This window comes from Dendrobium catenatum, unplaced genomic scaffold (genome assembly GCF_001605985.2).
Source record: "Dendrobium catenatum unplaced genomic scaffold, ASM160598v2 fragScaff_scaffold_218, whole genome shotgun sequence".
Lineage (NCBI taxonomy): Eukaryota > Viridiplantae > Streptophyta > Magnoliopsida > Asparagales > Orchidaceae > Dendrobium > Dendrobium catenatum.
In genome coordinates this window covers 363,022-384,872 of record NW_021318680.1, presented here as the reverse complement: position 1 = coordinate 384,872, position 21,851 = coordinate 363,022, and the positions used below count along the sequence as shown (strand labels likewise).

The 21,851-nt window shown below is 34.4% G+C and overlaps 1 protein-coding gene across 1 annotated transcript in view; it reads right to left on the bottom strand.

Moving 5' to 3' along the window:
* The window catches only part of LOC110095256 (la-related protein 6B), a 47,464-nt gene that overhangs the window by 16,050 nt on the left and 9,563 nt on the right, over window positions 1-21,851 (bottom strand). The window contains exon 2 of the mRNA XM_020820709.2: window positions 6,555-6,636. Within this exon, the coding sequence (XP_020676368.1) occupies window positions 6,555-6,636 (82 nt within the window). The remainder of the gene's footprint in view (window positions 1-6,554; window positions 6,637-21,851) is intronic.

Below are 21,851 nucleotides of genomic sequence, written 5' to 3'. Positions count from 1 at the left end.
TTCCTGTTAATGAGTAGTTTAATGCTGTAAAGGTTTATTAGCTTAATTGGATTATCATCAAGATCTCAAAATGACATGTTATGATGACACGATAATTCTCAAGCAATTTATAGTAAGAGAAATTGTGTAACTTTATTGAAAAACACAATAATGATAAATTTGTGTTCAAATCCAAAGCAAAAAAATCTACCATCACTAAATTATTTTATTTTATTTTTCTCTTATATGAGCTGAAGAAGGAAGAATGACGAAAATGCTTAACACTCTAGTCTCCAAATATCTGTCAGACAACCATCAAACCTCAGGTGAAAGAACTTACTACTACATACTTCCTTAAGGGCAAAAATCATTTTCAAAGGCAATCCGTGTGCATCTCAATCAATTCTCATGTCCTGATATTCAACAACAAAATAGAGTGTTAGAAATGAAAAATTTCCATCTTTTCAAAATTACCTAAATTTTTCTCTATTAGAATTGAGTGTCAAAAAGATATTAGGGGGGATTCCTAACTACACCATATCTAAGCAATCGAACAACATCAAAAGTTATTAACTTCAAAAGTCATATAAATTAACAAATTGAATTCTTCCCCATAATTAACCTCATCCACAAACAACACAAAAGTAAACTTATTCCTAAAGCTGTCAAATGTGTTTTTATCGAGTATTCCTCTACTCTAAGAGGATATAGCTATTATCATCGTACCACTAAAACATTATTTACGTCAAAATACACCATGATTAATGAGAAAAAATATGTTTTTAAATTGAACTCATCTTTATGGATAGAACTCCCAACTAGAAGATAAGTTCGATGTTACCTCTATATTTCATGCTAATATTTCTACAACATAAACTCCAACAAATCTAGTTATTATATCCCTTCGAGGTTATATAAGAAGGAATAAGTCCAACTAAAATCTCCAACAAGCCCAAGATTGAAACCATTATCAAGTAATAATGATCAACTAAGTATTACATATTTTCCTCTATATTCAATCTCCCAGCACGGATCTTTTCAAAAAAAAAATCCTACCCATAAAACTTTTCTTACAAATATTAGCTCTAATTTCATTATAATATTACAAACTCTATTTGAGATACTTGAAGAAAAGAATTAAAATGATACCATGAATGTTTTGGAATAATTGTAATGGAGATGCATATAAAATTTTACTATAAAATATAAAGCGGATGAAAGCCTAAAACAATATAAAGCAAAATTGGTAGCCAAATGATATATTCAATCTACCAAGTAACTTTTGCTCATATCATGAAAAATGAATACAATACACAACATAATTTCTCTTATGACCAATCATGAATGGTACATGCAATAATATGATGTAAAGAATGCTTTTTTGTATGGATATGTTGAAAAAGATACTATATGGATCCACCACTCGGATTTAATAGTTTTTCACAAAAAAAAAAAGTATGCATAATAAAAAGGGCTCTATATGAACTTAAATAATCTCTGAGAGCATGATTTGGCATATTCACAAAGCCATGAATGAACTTGGATACTAAGAAAGCAAAGATCATATCATCTTCATAAAAAGTTCCAAGGATGATAAAATCTTAATTCTCATCATATATATTACCAATATAATTATTATACGGAAAAAATTTGCTGAAGAATTTGAAATCAAATAGTTTGGCAAACTTAAATATTTCTTAAAAATAGAATTGCTCAATTAAAGTAAGAAATATTCCTCTCAACAAAATAAGATATGAATTTACTAAAATAAATAAAAACGATTGATAATAAATCTTATAAAATCCCTACTAAAAACAATAAAATGATTGATATAAAAATTGGTTAAAAAATAATCTATCTCACAACTATCCAAACATCAAATTTGCAATAATGAGTCTCGTTAGTCAATTCATGCAAAAACTCAAAGAGTCCCATATTCAAGCAGTTTATATAATCCTTAGATGTTTTAAATCAAGACCTGATAAAAAACTTCTATATAAAGTAGAATGCTTATATATTGAAAAGTATATGGATGTAAGACTATACAAGATTATTAGTATATAAAAGACTCACGACTGGATACTATATATTTTTTGACAAAATCTCCTATTATAGAGAGTAAAGAAATAAGTTATTGTTTCGAAATCTAACAGTGAATCTGAATTTAGAGTCATTGCCTAAGGAATTGTAAGCTTCTACAACAACAACAATAACAAGCCTTAATCCAACTATGTGGAGTCGCTATATGAATCATTTTTTCTTCATTGTGTCTTATTAAAAATTTATGTTGATCAAAATTATTTTGAAAGATTTAAAATCAAATGAGAATGACCAATGAAGATATATTATGATAATAAATCTGTCATCATTATTGCTCATATACGGTACAATATAAGTGTTCCAAGCATGTGTAGAGGGACAGAAATTTCATTAAAAAATTTTTAAAAAGGTAGGCAACAAAAATTCAACTAACAAACATTATCATCAAAGGAATCTACAATCATACATTTAAAAATTTTGTAAGCAAACTTTGCATGATAAATTTATATCATTCAATTTGAGAGCGAGTGCTGAAGGATTGCGGAACCCACAAGTCAAACAATCTTAGAAGAGATCTTTGAGCAAATAGACTAAAGGTTTAATCGTTGGATCGATCATCACTCTTACATTGCAATATGTGTCTTCTCTTCCTATTTTAGTCACTGGCCTCGCTTAGGGACTTTTTTTTATAAATAATTTAAATTAATTTTCACTGTAAATTTTTTAGATAAGTCTATAAATATTTTCAAAGTAATTATGTTACTTTTCTACTTTCTATACTACACAAATCAAGAACAATCATCAAACCCATATTAAACACAAACCATACCTAACTATGAAAAGTTTGACTTGTCAAAGTACATTGTAATCTTATTACTCTTATTACTTCTTATATTCAATTAAGACGCATATTAGAATTATGAGAAAATCATTTTGTTTATTTTTAATGATATATATATATGAAATGTTATATCCAATTAATATTAGTATTCTTTACTTTTCAGAAAATCATGTGTCTCATTAAAATTTAAATTAATTTCTTTAAACCCTAAGTATGCCACTGTGATACTAAAATAGATTTTTTAAAGAAGGATCTATCTCTAGACACCGCTAGAGCCCAAGAAAAATCTCAGAGACATCGAAATTCAGCCAAATTCAAGATGCCCTAATTCTAGCAAAACAAACTGTTTAATGCATACAATCAAAAAGGAAACCTCTAAACAGTCCCTACATTCAAATTTCGCTCCCAACTCCCTCAAAAATCCTTCCTAAATAGCTTTTTTGGATCTTGTGGCTTGTGCGGCTCGTACAGGAGGCGGAAGAGTTCCGCCTCCGTTACGTTGAGCCGGTCACCGGCTGGACCAGTCCAATTGACCAGTCTAATAATACTCCCCTCTCAAAGATCCACCTTTTCCACAAGGAAGAAAGACAACACCTTCCTCCATTCCCTCGACATCAGAAACGGTAAGAATCTGAAGAGTTCGGTCCTTAAACCTGTGCCCCATAGTATACTTCTCGTCACATATGAAACAGAGCTCCTTCGCCCGTTTCTCCTATAATTCTATTTCTGTGAGCTTCGTGAAGTTATCCCTAGGTCTTCCTCCTAAAGTCTTCCCCTTTGAAGTTTCCCTAAGAGTATCTGGTGTTGGCTCCATGAGTGCCAAAAAGGTTGTGGTCATCCTGTACGAGTCTTCTGAGCTGTTGTCCCCCGTTCCTCTCTTCAGGTGCCTCCAATCCTCCACCAACTGAGTTAGCTCCATAGACTCTCCCAAGTAATGAGGCCTCATCACTCTAACCGCTACGCCGATCTTTGAATTCAATCCCTTCATTAAGTCCACCTCCAATACAATCTTTGGAAGCCAACCCAGTTGACTGGTAAGGTACAAAAATTGCTCACAGTACACCACTATCCCCTCCAACATCAAAGCGAAGAACTGCTCATAGAAGTCCCCTCTCGTGTTGGTTTGGAATCGTTCCAACAGGCACTCCTTAAACTCCCTCCAGGTTTTTATTGGTCACCTTGTATCCCTCCACTAGTACCATGCTAAAGCTTTCCCTTCCAACCACATCCTGGCTGCCGTCAGTTTCTCTTTCTCCGTCAACCTGTTGAAAGTAAAGTAAATTTCCACATTATAGATTTACCCATGTGCATCCTCTCTCTCAAAATAGATATCTTCAATTTCCTCACCCTTAAATCGCCCCCATTCCCTTTGTTCCCTTCATAATTTCGCCATCCCCAAGGAGTGGTTCCCCCCAAGTGTCCCAATCATCCATTCTATGTTCAAGCCTTTCATCAAATTCGCACATTCTCCTTTCAAATTCAGCACCACTTGAATCATAACAAACCCCTCCCCTTTCAAATTCTCACATTCTCCTTTTAAATTTAGCACCCCTTAAATCATAACAAACCCTTCCCCTTCCAAATTCAGCCCCCCTTTGGTCATAATTACCCCTTTCCCTTTCTAATCTCACCCCTCTCCTCTCCAAATCAGCACATCTTCGTTCTTGCCCTACCCCCCCCCCCCCCATGCCTCTCCGCATACCCTCTACCCGGCTCTTCCCTAGAGTAGCTTAGAGAAAGTATTTTCTCTTCTCCCTTTCGAGTCTCAACCTCCCAATCTTCCATTTGCCTGATTGGCTTAGGATTTTTCTCACTTCCCTGGCTGTTGGCGCCTTCCCTCCCCTCAAACGGCGATATTTTAGTTTGGCCCTCAAGCACTTTCTTCAACATCTCCCCCAAGCTGAAAAAATTCCCATCCATCTTCTCCTGGATGGCTGAAATGTCTTTCTTTAAATCTGAAACTTGAGTTTATAGATCTGAAATTTCAGATTTCATTTGTTCAATTTCTCTTTCGAGGCGTTCCTCCAACGCATCCACTTTCTTGGCCGCTATCGATACTCGGATTTTTGTTAGACTAAAAATTTGAATCTCAATTCCAAAAATCAGCAAAACAGCCCCCTTCAATCTAACAATCAGCCACTGATTTTCTCAGAAAAATCCCCCAAACAATCCCAAAATCTACTCTGATATCAATTTTATAGGAAAAACTTGAATATTTCAAGTAAATCCTATCAATTTCGAACAAAATAGCGAAAGAACTCTTCCAAACTCTAATGAAAACTAAAAAAACAATAGTTTTTATTGCAATAATCAAACTAACAAAAGGAAATAACAAGATACAATTGATCCTCTATTCGAGAGGATCCCTCTCTCCCAAATCTCTAGATGACTCTAGAGCCCATGAAAAATCTCAGAGATCTCGAAATTTAACCAAATTCAAGATGCCCTAACCCTAGAAAAATAAACTATTTAATGCATACAATCAAAAAGGAAATCTCTAAACAGTACCTACATTCAAATTTCGCTCCTAACTCCCTCAAAAATCCTTCCTAAATAGCTTTTCTGGATCCTGCGGCTCATACATGAGGTGGAAGAGTTCCACCTCCGTTACATTGAGCCAGTCCCGTATGGACCGGCTGGACCAGTCTAACACAATCATTCATCAAGATTTTAATCTTGAATTTTTAAGTGTGCTTAGAGGAGGAATTGGTGAGATCCGCCAGTTAAGAGTTAATCATAAGAGAGGAAAGGGAGGGCGCCACCCTGGAAAAACAATTGATAATATCCATACTAGAGGTAATAAATGGCTTATTGTGCACCTATTACAAATTTTTAGGGTAAGGGTAATTTTGAAGTTCTGCTTGTTTTTAAAGTTCGTAAGTTTTTTGTATGGAAAGAAACCGAGCGGTATCGAGCATGTACTGAGCGATACCTAACGGTACCGAGCGATACCGAGCATGTACCTAGCGATACCTAGCAATACCGAGCATGTACCTAGCAGTACCAAGCATGTACCTAGCGGTACCAAGCATGTACCTAGCGATACCTAGCGGTACCGAGCATGTACATTAGCTTTTTATTATTTAATAACCGGACACGCATGTCCGGTTTTAATTTTAATTTTTTTAAATACGACACTCCAATGTCGTGTCGGACACATGTCCATGCAGTGTCGGATGCGTGTTCGTGTCCGACACGGCATACCCTCTTTAAGTGGAGTGTCGGCGCATCATAGCTTGGAATTAATGGAAATTATTAGTAGTGTAATGGCATTTGGTTAAAACAAATTATTTAAAATGTGAAGATCACAAATTATTTATTGTTACAAATGTTTTGGGCAGATTTTGAATAGAATATCATGTTGGAAGTGCTTGATTCTGGTTTAAATAGCCACCTATTTCTTGTTAGCTTACTTCAATTTCGGGATGTACTTCTGAAAGTCAACTTTAACATAGCATAACATGGGAATTTCAGCTTTTAAGAATTGGTTAGCATCTTTCAAGCCATTTAGGTTATCATAATGTCTCTTTGCAGACCATCTTAGGAACCATAATAAGTCCCACTTCAGTTCCTCTAAGTAAAAAACATCCAAAGAAAGTATACTCATAATCAAGCCATTAGTTATTTATAATTAGCTATTTATAATAACAAAACAATCCAACAATGTTAAAGAAAATATCAGCTGACAGCTCACCAAAGCCTTCAGGATCTCTACTTATGAACCTCATCAAATGTTCCGTGGTTGCCAGGTTCACATCACTAAAATAGTATTCCACCTGAATTTCAATTCAATTCTAGATATAATGAAACAAAAATGCAAAAAAAATTATGTTCAATTCAGAAAAAGAAATTCAGTTAAAACCATTTGTGGAATGTGTTTGAATACGTTGATAATAAAAAAGAATGATATATAGGATGCGGAATAGTGCTACATATAACTACTACTCTAAGGAAACAGAAAGTACTCAACACTCTAAAATTATAAAATGATACAGCACAATTAAGAATAAATAGGCGGAAAAGCGTTGTAGAGGTGAAACAACTTTGCGCTAAGCCTGGTGAGGAAGCATTTAAAGAATGCAACAAAAATCAAGAAATCTAATCTAACAAAAGAAGACGCAAAAGATTAAAGATATATAAAGCAGAAAAAACGCACAGCTATTCAGTCGTGAATAGAATCAAGCTCTGGTAAATGCCATTCAAATTTATATTGCTAATTGATATGTGTTTTTGATGCAACACTAAAGAAAAGACCAAAGACAATATCACAAACCAAGATTGTACATCCATTGGATCTCATGAGCCTGATATGCATACTAGAGTTTTAATGATTACAAATATTATAGATTATGCTAATATAACTTTCATTCAAGTGCGCATGCTAATATAACTTTTCCTTTTAAGTGTGCAGATTTTTAGACTACACTTCAGGTTAAAAGTAACAGCTGCTGCATAAAAGAAGGAATCAGGAAGAGGAGCTAACTGAGCCCAATTACCGTCAAAGATTAAGAATGCAGAATATAAAATGTGTCAAAAATTTGTAATTTTTTTATTTTTAAGTCTTCTTTTCTGTTTTGGATTATATTAGCTAAACAATCATGTAACCACACCAAAGTGGAGTGTATTAAAAATAAGAAAATTCTAATGCTAATTGAAGAATTTGATTTCTATGAAATCGTACTATATGGTATATATCGTATGGTAAGATAGCATGAATATTTTGAAAAATCAAGTGATGTTGATTAACATGAAATTAAAATTGAAAGTTTGAAATAACAAATCGAACTATACGATTTATATCATCCTATACAATCTAATATTTCAATTTTAAATAGTTATGATTTGCTCTTTCCAAAAATAGATAAATTTGAAATTATACTAATAGTACAAACATGTTCGTACCTTATGAATTTTAAATATTTACTATTTTTTTTACCAGTGATCAAAAAGTGAAATCAGAGTTGATCTCGTACAGTATGACCCCATTCATACAGTATGAACAAACAGAGAGCCTGATTGATCAAACTCTGTTGGGATTTGATGAACCTAATATAATTATATTATACAGTTCATATCGCACAATCCAAACAAATAGAGAGCAAATTAGGGTTTAGCCATAATTGCACTAATAATACTTTACGATGCATGGACCGTACTATACAATCTACCCATGAAAATTATTAAACATTATATTTTAGGGTTTCATTGGGAACATTCTTATAAATAAGATATCTTCAAAAACCCTAAGAAGTTTTTTGGCAAGTCCTTTTGAGTTTCATTGAGAACTTTTGAGAGCCTTGATTTTAGGAGAGAGATTTATGAGAGCTTTTGAGAGGGGCCAAAAATGTGAGGTGAGCAATTCACTATGATTGTCTAGTTCAAATTTAATCCTTAAATTCTCAAGGTTTTTATCATGAAAGCTCTTGCAGAAGAGCTCAAGGAAGTCTAAGTGTTGAGACTTGAATCGAGCTTCATGGATATAGCAGAAGGCTAGGGAGAAGCAACTTATTGAGAATAGAAGAGGTTTGATTGTCTCTATTACTCATGAAGAAGAAATAATTCTCATGGATAGAAGTGGTTAGAAAGTTTCCTCCATCATCCTTGAAGAAGAGTGCTTCTCCTCCTTCCTGGGAGTGGACGTAGATCAAATGATCGAACCACTATAAATTTGATTTATATTTTTTTATATAAGTTTTATTTTCTTGTAATTTATTTTACGCAATCTGTTTGGTTATATACACTACTACAAAAAAATTGATGGAGTTCTAATTTGAAATAAAAAAGATTATTTCTGCAATAATAACTTTTCTTATTATCTTGATAAATAAAAGAAAAAACTATTTTTCTTACTTCATCAGTTTAATTTCAAAAATATTATTTGTTATTATTCCTACTTTAGTTGGTTTAAAAAATAGAAAAAAAAAATTATATGGGTGTTGCTCTAAACATTTCCACACGTTTAAAATTTTTAATACACAATAATTGAGTCCACTCTTGGGTGTGTCATTCGGTTTAGATTAACATCAAACTATTTTCAATTGGTATTAGAATCAAGTTCTTATTAGATAGGTTTAAACAATGTAAATAGATCTTGACATGACATAATTTGAGAATAGGAACACAAATCGCCATTGTTTAATAATGTTTCATTTGACTTTTGAAAAATTCTTATGACAACCTGTATTCAATCTAATTAATTATTGAATGTGGAATCTAGTGCAACTAGAGTATACACCCTCATATAGAATAGAAAATGACATAAATGTTCAACTTTCCTTTAATGAATGGAGTTTTGATGCTTGTGAGTTGGCACAACTGTATGCTAAATATGTAAACTATTTTTCTGTGCATTAAAGTCTGAAGATTACATGTGTATCTTTACATTTACAAATAGCATAAAATTGTGTGATAGATTATGTATTACTTATAAAGATAATAATGAGGTTAAACAATCAAATTTGAATAGTTCACTTCATGACAATGAACTTCTTCGCATGCAACCTAATGAGTTGATATTTGATATGCATACTTTCATGAAAATTATAACATCTTTCCATGCTTTCGGACAGGAAATTAGTAATGCAAGAAAGATAAACAAAATTTTGAGATGTATGACTGAATCATGGGATGCCAAGGTGACAGTGATTTTTGAATCTAAAAATTTAAGTATGTATTCTGTTGATAATCTGCTTGGCGTTTTGATAGCATATAAACAAAATGTTATCCAAAGATTAAACAGCTACAGGTGACAAGAGAAAGGAAAAGATTATATCGTTGAAAGCTAACAATTTTAATAATAGTTGTTCTGAAGGAAGAGGAGATGACGACATAGCTTTAATGATCAGGCGGTTCAAAAATTTTTCAAGAAAAAAACTGAGGTGCAATGATAAGCTGAGAAACAAAGATAAAAAAATTAATAAAGTTACCACTAACCTAATTTGTTTTGAATGTAAGAAGTTAGATCACATAAAATCGGAGTGCCCCAATTTGAAGAGTCAATTATTAAAGGAGAAAGCTAAAGAAAAAAATGAACATAATAGAAACATTAAAAAAAAAAATCACAAAGAGCTTTCTGAGCAAACTCGGACTTTGATTCATCAGAGGTAGAAGCTGAAGAAGATATTACAAACCTATGCTTAATAGTGAAAGACATCACAGGTAATACTAAAGATGATCAGGTATGTGAATTTTCTTATGAGTTAATTTTGTTTTCAAAATAGTTGCATGTTAGTTAAAAAAATCTTAACAGAAATTTTTCCTGTTAAAAAAATGAGCATACTACATTGATAGATGAGCACTAAGGTTTAGTGAACAAGTCAAAGCAACCAAGGCGCTAGAGGGGTCAGTAATAAAATAATATCTTCTTTTCACTAAAAAGAATTGGTTGGCTGCGTTTTGTAGCAGCAAGCATACATTGATCCTCTTCAACGAATCTACAAAAGTTTCTTTTTTATTCTATTCTATTATTGAAATGATAGCTTCAACTAGGCTTCACTTTAGAGAGTTTACATATTCAAAAAAAGAACATACTGCATACTGCATAAAAAAAAGGGCATTTAAGTTTAGTTAAAGAGTCATAAATTCTAAAAAAATGATTTGAAGGGAAAACTAGCATGCATATTGAATTAGATACTACATACAAGATATTAGCAGTAGATGTGTTGCTTTTACAAGATAGTGAGCATTAAGCGTATGTGAAACTTGGAATAGTTAAAAGTCCTAACAAATATCTTTAAAAAAAAAAAGATATCACAAAACTTAGAGCCATTGCATCTAAGTCCACACTTGATCATAAAAAATCTATTAGGGGACCGCATACATCATCCTTTAAGAGAAAGATTCATTCATCACATAGACTAACTCGCTCATTTCATAATTAAGTGTTACTCCTGTGGTATGGTATGATACATAGCACGAATCTGTCCATATAAGATCAACCTTCGCTCACAACTTGTTTGGAGATCTAAGATCTCAGGTGTACAGAATAGCATGTCTTCATCTCATCGCATTATGAGGCTTAAGCTTGCTTGGGTTCCAAAGTTCACAACTTGGTGTATTTTGCAAAAGGCCTTCACAAGGGATATATTAAAAAATTCATTTTGTTGGAATCCAGATGTGGAAGGAGTGGCCCACTAGGATAACACTGCCAAAAATGTCATTGATATAATAAAAACAATAAATGGTTTTAAAATTGAAAAAGTACTATTAATAGAAGGACTGAAACATAATCAGTTTAACATTAGCTAACTATGTGACTAAGGATCTGATGTTAAATTTTTATTTTAATAAATACTAAATGATTAAACTATTTTCAAGGGGCTTAAAGTATTTAATATTTATGATTGACTTAGATTGCATCGATAAAACTAGTGAATTAAGTTGTTTGAAAACAACCTTAGATGAGTCTTGGCTGTGCTATAAAAAGACTATGTCATGCTAGCATGAGAACCCTTAGAAAGATCACACACCTAAAACTGATAAGGGGAATACCTAAGTTAGACTTCACAAAAGAACACCTATGTGATGCTAATTAATTAGGTAAACAAGTAAAGTCTTCAATTCACTTGGTCAAAGTTACCACCAGCAAACCATTGGAGATATTAAAAATGGATTTATTTAGACCTATTAGCACTGTAAGTTTAGGAGGTAAGTCGTATGATTTTGTAATTGTAAACAACTACAACAAATTCACCTCGGTTAAAATTCTAGCAAAAAAAAAAATCGTTTGATAAGTTAAAGATATTCTCACCTTGGATTCAATAAAAAATAGGATGCACCATCTCCACAATTCACAATAACATGATGGAGAGTTTAAGAATGAGAAATTAAAATATTCTACTAGGAAACAGGAATAGAATATAACTCTTTATCCCTTAGAATACCCTAATATAATACAATAACAACAACAACATCAAGCCTTTATACCACTACATGAGGTCAGCTACATGAATCATTTTTCTCATTACCCTGTTAAGAGTCAAATTCTCGTTTAAATCAAAAAAGAATGTTTATTTCTAATATTTTCTGACCAAGGCTTTTTAGGTCTACCTCTACCTTTCTTAACAAAAGCCAAATCTAATACATCTACTTTCCTAATCGGGTCATCAGAAGGCCGCCATTTTATGTGACCAAACCATCTAAGGCAACTCTCTCTAATCTTATCTTTCATTGGAGCTACTCCAACCTTTTCAGTATATGCTCATTTCACATCCTTCTAAGAGTAAAGCCACTCATCCACCTGAGCATCCTCACCTCTACAACACAACTTAATATTATGCTTCTCTTTTAATGGCCAACATTCTGCACCATAAACCATTGCAGGTCTCACCACCATCTTATATAATTTTCTCTTAAGTTTGAGGGAAACTTTTCTATCACACAACAAGCCGGATGCATTCCTCTACTTAAACCATTCAACTTGAACTCTACTAATAATATACACATATTTCATCATCACTCTGAACAATAGACACATGATATCTAAAATGTATACTCTTATTAATGACATGATCTCCCAAAGTCAAAAATATCCCAATAGAATGCCATAACAAAAAAAGGACATTAATTGAGGCTACTAGGGCTATGTTGAATGAATACAAACTACCTACATATTTTCAGGTCAAACCAATAAATGCAGCATGTTATGTATTAAATAGGGTAAATATTAGAGTCAAATTAAAGAAGACCCTATATGAGCTACTTACTTAAGAGTATAACACCAAATCTTTTCCATTTGCATGTCTTTGAGTGTTACGTGTTTTATTCAAAACAATAAAAAATCTTAATTGGGAAATTTTGATGCTAAGGTTGATGAAACAATCTTTCTAAGATATTCCTCTATAGGAAAGCATGATATTTAATAAGAGGACACTAGTAGTAGAGGAGTCGACTCATGTCACTTTTGATGAGTTTGATAAGGTTGCCTCACCTAGAGAAATTGAAAAAGAGGACACCATTCATAGAATTGGAAATGTACGTACAGAAGATAGAATGGAAAATCTAAAGGCACTATCTAAGGAATAACAACATGCTTCTAATCATCTTAAGAAATTAATCATAGGATATCCCTCCGTAGGAGTTAGAACTAAATATAATAACATGAAAGAGATTAGTCATATTGCATTTATATTAATGATTGACCCCACTAGTATTGAGAAAGCATTAAAATATGAATATCAAATTATTGCTAAGCAGGATGAACTAAATCAGTTCACAAGAAATGATGTATGCAAATTAGTTGTCATGTGATCAGTATAATTGGAATAAAATGAGAGTCTAAAAATAAATAGAATTACTTTGAATCAGTAGTAAGAAACAAAGTTAGATTAGTTGCAAAAGATTACAATCAAATAGAAAACATAGATTTTGAATAACCATTTACACCAGTAACTATATTAGAAGTCATTAAGGTTGATGAGGACATCGATCCAAGGTTCAAACATGTGTATCGCCGGAAGCATTGCAGATCGATGGCCACGATTCAGAGCTTATATTTCTAGTTGTTTATGCATTTTATTTTTATGTTTTCCCTATTGTACCCTTATGTTGAGTCATGTTGGGGCCCTGAGGGCAATTTAGTTTTTATTTCTTCTTGTATGCTTGAGACCTATATATATGGGTCTTTTCTCTTGTAATAGCTAATGAATATTTGAATGAAAAAAAAATTTGGTTTTGTTCTACTTCTTCTTGCATGAGAGCTTGAGAAGAGAGAGAGAGCTCAAGGGGAGCAAATCGCAAGGCCCACCAGTCGTTGTAAGAGCCCGCGGCTCGTGGTTAAGTTATTGTATCTTCTCGTTCGTGTTTTCTTCCATCTTCTTCCCCTCCACCATAAGAAAATCCCTTCCAAAACTCTTGTTGCCGCCGCCCCCTTGGAAGCCCGCCGCCGGCCACTCCCACGGCCCCGGCCGGCCACCTTGCCGGCGACCTTCCCCACCCGTCCAATCCCTCCTTCCGCAAGTTTCAAATTTGAAATTTGAATTTCAAAATTCAAATTTCAAATTCTTCCTTAATTTGAATTTTCAAATTTAGGAAAATTTTCATGACAAGAATCCAATTTCAATTTAAATTAAATTGGAGCTTTTAAATTTATTTCCACATCATCTCCCTAAATCGGAAACCTCTTCCCTGTGATCCCTCCCCCTTCCCCGTGATCCCTCCCCCTTCCCCCTCTCTCTCCATGCCGCCGGCCTTACTAGGCCCTCTCTCTCTCTCTCTCTCTCCATTTAATGCTCACTTAAGACATTAATTCCAAGCCAATTTTGAAATCAAAATATCAAATCAAATTCCCCCCAAATTTCATTCAAATCCTTAATTAATTTCAGGTTTTGAAACAACACCCCTCCCCTCTCTTGAGAACCGCCGGCCTCCCCCTCTTAATGGCCCCATTATTTGCCATTAATTCCCCTTAACATCCCCTCAAAATTTGAATTAATTTCAATTGGATTTCCCTCTAAATCCACTAAAATCTAAAATTAATTTTCAGATTTTGGATTAAACCTATTGCCATTGGATCTCTCTTGGAAACCGCCGGCTCCTCTTCCTCCTGCTCCCGCCGCCCCCTCATCTTGCGTCTCCTTGTGCATCTGTGAAGTCAAAGAAGAAGAAGACTACGTCGCCCCTCTCCGCGAAATGACGCATGGCGGATCCTGAGCTTGATAGCGGATTCGTGTACGACATCTCTAGCGACATTCACATCACCCATTCGCAGTTCTTCGACGTTGGATTTGGATTTGCCGACACTATGAGGACTATCTAAATCACAATCTTGCCTAATCTCGTGGACGTCATATACGACCAATTTTCAAGACTACGATTGGATCCTCCAAAGTCATCCATCCCGCCATCTCCGCCACCACCGACCCTTTCCGTGGATCAAGCCATTGGTCTTGCTACCATCCTCGGGCATCGTTGGGGTGTGCTGAACACCTTTTTCCGCTAAGCCTAGTGTAGTTTGAGTGATCCATCCCTAGGGGTGTCAAATTCGGGTCAACCCGTCGGGTTCGCGTGTCGAACCCGACCTGACCCGGATCTAAACGGGTCAACCCGAAACCCAACCCGTTTTTGCAAAACGGGTCGGACATTTCAACCCGGACCCGACCTGGCCGGGTTGCCAGGTTGACCCGACACGACCCGCGACCCGGCAGTGGCGACAGGCGACTAGGCGAGGCCGCGAGAGGAGTCGCGCGTCGGTTCGGCACAGCGCAGGTTCGCCGCCGCGACTCGCGGAGGGTTCAGCCGCGTAGAGGGAGTCGCGCGTCAGTTTGGCACACGCGCACGCGGCAGCGACTGAGCGGCGACTACACGGCCGCTGGCGACGGGGCGAAAGCAGTGCGCCGGCACGACAGCGCAGCAACGGGTTCGCACGCCACACGCGGGGCAAGCGGGGGAAGGGCAGCGCGGGGCAGAGGGCAGCGGGTAGGTGGGCAGCGAGCAGGCGGGTGGAAACGGTGGGAAATTCAAAATTGTTTAAAATAAACGGGTTGCCGGGTTGACCCGTCAACCCGCCGAGTCAACCCGAACCCGACCCATTTTTCAAACGGGTCAAATATGCGAACCCGAACCCGACCCGTTTATCAAACGGGTCGGGTCCAACCCGGATTTTCCGGGTCGGGTTTTCGGGTCGGGTCAAATATTGACACCCCTATCCATCCCCAAGGTGAAAACTCTCTTTATTAAGTTGCGGATTGTTGATTAATAGCTTTTGGTATTGCTACTATCTTTGGTTACCTAGGAGTTTTGACTAACTACATGTACTTCCTCGCCTAAGCTAGTTGAAAACTAAGATTCTTTGATGAACTTGTTTGTTATTTCAATAAGTTATTAATTGGTAATTCATTGTCAACTATTCTTAAAATTTCTTAAATGAGCTCCTGCGCATGTTGGTTTCACATCAAAGGTACTACAAATTTTTGCATGTTTTAATGACTTCAAATTATATCAGATGGATGTAAAAAGTACATTCTTAAATGGAATCATAAAAGAGTATATATAAAAATCACCAGGATTTGAGAGTGCGTCATTTTCAAATCATGTTTATAACGTAAAAAGGTACCCTATGGTTAAAAACAAGTACCAAGAGTATAGTATGATAAAGTTAGCACTTCCATGCTAGATAAGTCATTTATTAAGGGGATAATAGACACTAAGCTATTCATCAAGAAGATAGGAATATATTTTTTGATAGTCCAAATCTAAATTTTGTGAAGAATTTTCATCAATAATAAAAAAAATGAGATGAATATAATGGGTGAGCTAACATATTTTTCTATAGTTTAATATTAAAGAAAGGAAAGATGAAACATTCCTTAGCCAAACTAAGTATATCAAAGAACCTATTAAGAATTTTGACATGAAAAGATTTAAGAGTACCAACACCCCCATGAGCCCAAAAATCCAACTATATAAGGATCCAAGTGGAAAACCTATAGATCAAAAAATATATAAAGGACTGATACGATCATTATTTTATCTGACTGATAGTAGACCATACATCATATTCAATGTGTGCTTATGTACTAGATTCAAGCAAATCCCAAAGAATCACATCTAACTGCAGTGAAGAGGATCTTTATGTATCTCATAGGAATAATAAATTTAGGCATCTGGTATCCGAGAAATAGTATGACTTTTGAGTTAATAGGATACTCAAACTCAGACTTTGCAAGGTCTAAGACAAAAAAAGTATATCAAGAATATGTCAATTCATTAGACAATCATTGGTTACTTGATCTATTAGAAAATAAAATTTATTAGCATTCTCCACTGTAGAGGAAGAATATATAAGTGCAGTGAGTTGTGTTGCTCAAATCGATGGTTGAAGCAACAACTACTTCAATTAAGACATGATGAAGAATAATTAATTTAAGTGTCTAGACTGTTGTGTTAGAATTAGTTGTGTTTGTCCAATTTTTTATATGTTTTATGATGTGTGTTTGTGTTTTTATTTTATTTGTTTGTTTGTATCTTTATATTTTTCATATTTGTTGCATGATTTTATGAAATTTCTTGATCAATCATGAAAATAATAAATTTCTTCACTTCATATTGTATGAAATACACTCATATTATATGATACATATAGACCAGACGATTCCCCATGTCTGCATTGAAAATTTAATTGGTTAGGTGTGATAAATTTAGATCATACTGTACAAATCTCATTCATTCTATACGATAAATCTAAAAAATATACGATTCACACTAGCATTAATTATAATATTAATCTCATGAAACAATATATTATTGCACATCGTATTAGACAATTTGACTAAATCAAAAAGTCATCTGGATGCACATTGAGACGATAAAAAGTCATTGATCATACTAAATGATATTAATATTACCATACGATTTAACCAAAATTTTTGTATGCTTTTCGACAAGACAAATTGACCGCATATGATCATGTTGTATGAACCAACAGAGGCAATATATAGGGAGACATTGCTAATTTCAATTCACTCTTCTACACTTCGCCTTCTTACGCATAGTGTGAAACAATCCTTCATTTCCATATGGCTGACAAAGAGAGAACGAATCATTATTAGCTCTCGACCATAGAGAAATAAGTGATTATTACTAATGATATGCAGAAGCCTATCGCAAATATCAAAAAACATCCATCACAGTCTCTAAAGTATTCAATCAAAATCAATTAAACTAATAGGTATTAGACTTATTCATAGGCACCACCTTTCAATTTCTCATTTCTTTAACCTTTCTTTACCACATCAAGCTTCTCTTGGAATTCTTTTCAAACCTTGGGAGTTAGGATCACTACGGATAGGACCATCATGCAATCCTTAATCTATAGGAGCCAAATTGTAATCACTGACACGGACTTACACTTACACGAACACTTGCATGTTTCTAAAACCGGCGTCAAACCACATGACAAAGCTAATAATTTACATTATAATTGGACCAATGTAAACATAACACTTAGAAACAGTCTACTGAATCATCACGAACCCTTAATAAGTACTATGGTATTAAATGCATGTGTTATCCAACACTTACTTTGACACAATGGCACTCCTACGGCTAGTGATAGAATCAATATTACAACCCTACTTTTCATAGTTACCTAGTTTTGCAATATAGTTAGTATGTCGATCTAGTACATAGAGAACGTGACTACCATTAGGAGTCCTAGAGCCCGCCAAAAGTAAACTCTAGTATTATGACATATTATAATCTATATCTTAGAAAATAAAAATCTAACATATTCATCTACCCTCTTAATTCATAGACCATTCATTTCACCTCATTTATAGTGAGAGGTATAGATTAGCACAGGTTGAGAGAGAGAGCAGAAAGCAGAAGAAAAGGGGGACCACCAGCTCAACTCCCTCCTCAGGCTTACCAATACCCGTATGATGCATAAATAGACCACTTTGCTCGCCTAGAGTTTAGGGTAGATGATTATATCCAATGGACGAATTAGTAATGGGAGGAAATGCAATGCAAGCACGAGCATGATTTCCGAAATAGTTTTTCCTCATTCATAATTACTTTCAGCCGCTACCACCACCACCTGATCATGATCATTTAGACTATTGAATCTAGTTGTAATGTGTGATGCAACCAAAAGCTCCCAAAATAAGTGGAAGACCCTTGGTCACAAAAAGAAACAAATACACTCTTCCTATAACTTGAAATAACAAAATACAACAATTTTATAACATAAAAATGACACGTACAATCATAAAATAAAAACTCCTAAACTTGCATTCATTTGTCGATAAGAAATATACAATCGACGTCGAACTTACGGAGAGAAGAAAGAGAAAAGAAGACGAGACGAAAGAGAGGACAAACTCGCAAGCTTTCCTAGAAGAAGAAAAGAAGAATGGAACAAGCTCGCAAGCTTTTCCAACAAAAACCCTCAAGTTTTGTATTCCAAAAATCTCTTCATATACTCTTCTTTTCACTTACAAAACATCACATATTTATAAGAGAAAAGGGGGCAGCCAAACAGCCATTCCACCTCCAATCGAACCAATCAGGTAAGGGGAAATAGAAGGCCAAACATTCAGTCCAGAACATTACCTGAACAGCCACATAAAAACCCGAAAAAAAGGCAGCCAAGGGAAGGACGGACAGCCAGGGGAACCGGAAAAGGCAGGCAGGGAATCCGGAATAGCAACCAGGGGAACTGAAACAGCAGTCAGGTAGGGAAAACCGAAGAGTCACACAGAAGAGAAAGAACCTCATTTAATCCCATTTATGAGCTAAATAAGCATCATCTCAAGCATTAATGAGCTTATACAAAGTAGCTCTAAAAACGCAGCCAAAAACTGAGAACCAAACCCCAAACCGAGAAGCAACCAGCAGCCCAAGAGACAAGGCAATGTTTTGAACCACCCCCCCCCCCCCCCCCCCCCCCCCCCCCCACCCTTGCCTACATCAATGTGTTTATTTTTACTTCTTTTATTTTCTTAGTTATTCATCTTTTTATGATGTCAAAAGCGAGAGAGAAATTTTGTTGTTATTATTTTTTATTAGTTTGTGTTGTAATTTTGTGTTTTTTTTTTTTTCTTAATGAAAAAAAAAATTGCAATTCATTTCATTTTCTTTATTTTCTCTCAGATTATATTTTTAGATGCATAAAGTGAGAGGGAGAAAATTGAAATAAATAATGAAATGCTTTATTTAAACATCTTTTAAAATTTTAAATTCAACTAAAAAGGTTTTCCATCATAAAAAAAGAGTAAAATTGTTGGACTCTGTAAGCTTAGTGTGTACACTAAGATCTTGATTATCACAAATATTATTGATTATGCTACTATAACTTTTCATTTAAATGTGCAAATTTTTGAACTAATACTTCAAGTTAAAAGAAATAACAACGGCACAAAAGACATAATCAGAAAGAAGAGTTGATTGACCCATAATTGTGAATATGAAGATAGTCAAGACTTAACTCAAAATATAAAATGTGTAAAATTTTATGACTTCTATTTCTTTTTTTGTCTTCTTTTGTGTAGGATTATATTGGCTAAACAAATATGTACACACACACCATAGTGGATAAAAAAATTCAAATGTTAATTGAAACTTTTCTTTTTTACCAAATCTTACTCTATGGTATATATAGTACTGTACAACATATTATGACTATTTTTAAAAATAAAGTGACATTGATTAACCAAAAATTAAAATTAAGAGTTTGAAATAACAAATCGCACTATATGATTTATATTATCCTACACGATCTGATATTTCAAATTTAAACAAATGTTATTTGCTCTTTCTAACAAAGGTAAATTTGAAATTGTATTAATTGTATTGTACAAACCTATTTGTATTGTACAAATTTTAAATATTTTTTAAATATTTACCTATTTTTAGAGTTGAGAACAAAAAGCTGAATCAGAGTTGATTTTATACTTGTATGATCCCGTTTGTATAATACAAACAATTAGAGAGCAAGATTAGAATGAACATTGTTTGGACTGGACAAACTTGATATAATCGTACTATAAGATTCATATCGTATAATATGAACAAACAGAAAGTAAATTAGGGTTTAAGCCAAAATGGTACTAATTATACTATACGATCCATGGACTGTACTATACGATCTGCCCATGAAAATTATTAAACATTTAATTTTAAGGTTTTATTGGGAGCATTCTTATAAATAAAATATTTTTAGAAAGCCTAAGAAACTTTTTGGCTAGTTCTTTTTAAGTTTTTTTGAGAACTTTTGATGGCCTGAATTTTGGGAGAGAATAGAGAGACTTGTGAGAGTTTTTGGAAGGGACCAAATATGTGAAGTGAGAGATTAACTATGTTTGTCTAGTCCAAATCTAATCCTTGGTGTTGAGACTTGGACCAGCTTCGTAGATGTAGCAGAAGGCTAGGGAGAAGCAGTTTCTTGAATAGAGAAAAGGTTTCAGTGCCTCCATTAGGGGTGCAAGTGAGTCAAGCCGACTTGTGAGCTTGTTTAAGTTTGTCTTAATAAATGGCTTGTGAGTTAAATTCAATGATCTAACGAGCCAAGTTTGAGCCAGGTTTGACTAGACTCATTAGCTCGTGAGCTAGCTTGTTTAAAAGATAATATAAAATGCACTTAAAATATATTAAATTTAGAATTTTAAGTATAAAATTGTAATATATATATATGTATCTCACTTTCTTATATTAAATGATTCTTTATTACTTTTCTTTTAATTCCACATTCATTTTATCATTATATTATAATAATTGTTTGAATCATAATCATTTAATCTATTTCATAATAAATGAGTAGGCTCAAACTCGTAGAATAAAGCTCGAGTTCTAACTCGTTGAATTAATGATGCATTTAGATTTTTCTGCTTAAATTTTGTTATGAACTATATTTGTTATATTTTCTATTTTTTTGTTTTTTATGCTATCCTATGATGGTGGTAAATCCAATGATCATGGTAGGATGAGGTTTGGATTTTGTTTCCTTGGATTTGCCGGCTTGGGGGGGTCCATTTGTCCTTTGTAGGCTGCTGGTTTCATGAGAACTATGGCTGTTTCGGTTTGAGCTTATGAAGTTAAAACTTTAGTTGTGACAAGCTCATTAATACCTAGTGGAGAAGTAGCTCATTATGAGCTATTGGCTTGCTATAAATTTATTAAAAGGGAACTAGATTTGGTGGGTGGATTTTGCTCTTTCACATTCCTTTTGAAATAAAAATATTACAGCCAAAATTCTGCTTTGGGATTGCTCTCTCTCGGCTGGCTGTTTTGGGATGTGAATTGACTCTTTGGGTGCTGTCATTTCTGCCTTGGCATTCCCTCTGTTGACCGAAAATTAAGCTGCCGCCTGGTTTCCTGTGCTGATTCCACGGTGTGCTGTCTCTGGCCGGTTCCGTGGTTTTGTTCTTTGGCTCTTGGGATTTTGCAAATATGCCTCTTGGCCTTTCATTTCTATCTAAAAAATTGGGAACTTTTGGCTGTTAAGTTCCCCCTCTTTGGCCTATATATATATGAGGTATTTTGTGAAGAAAAGTGG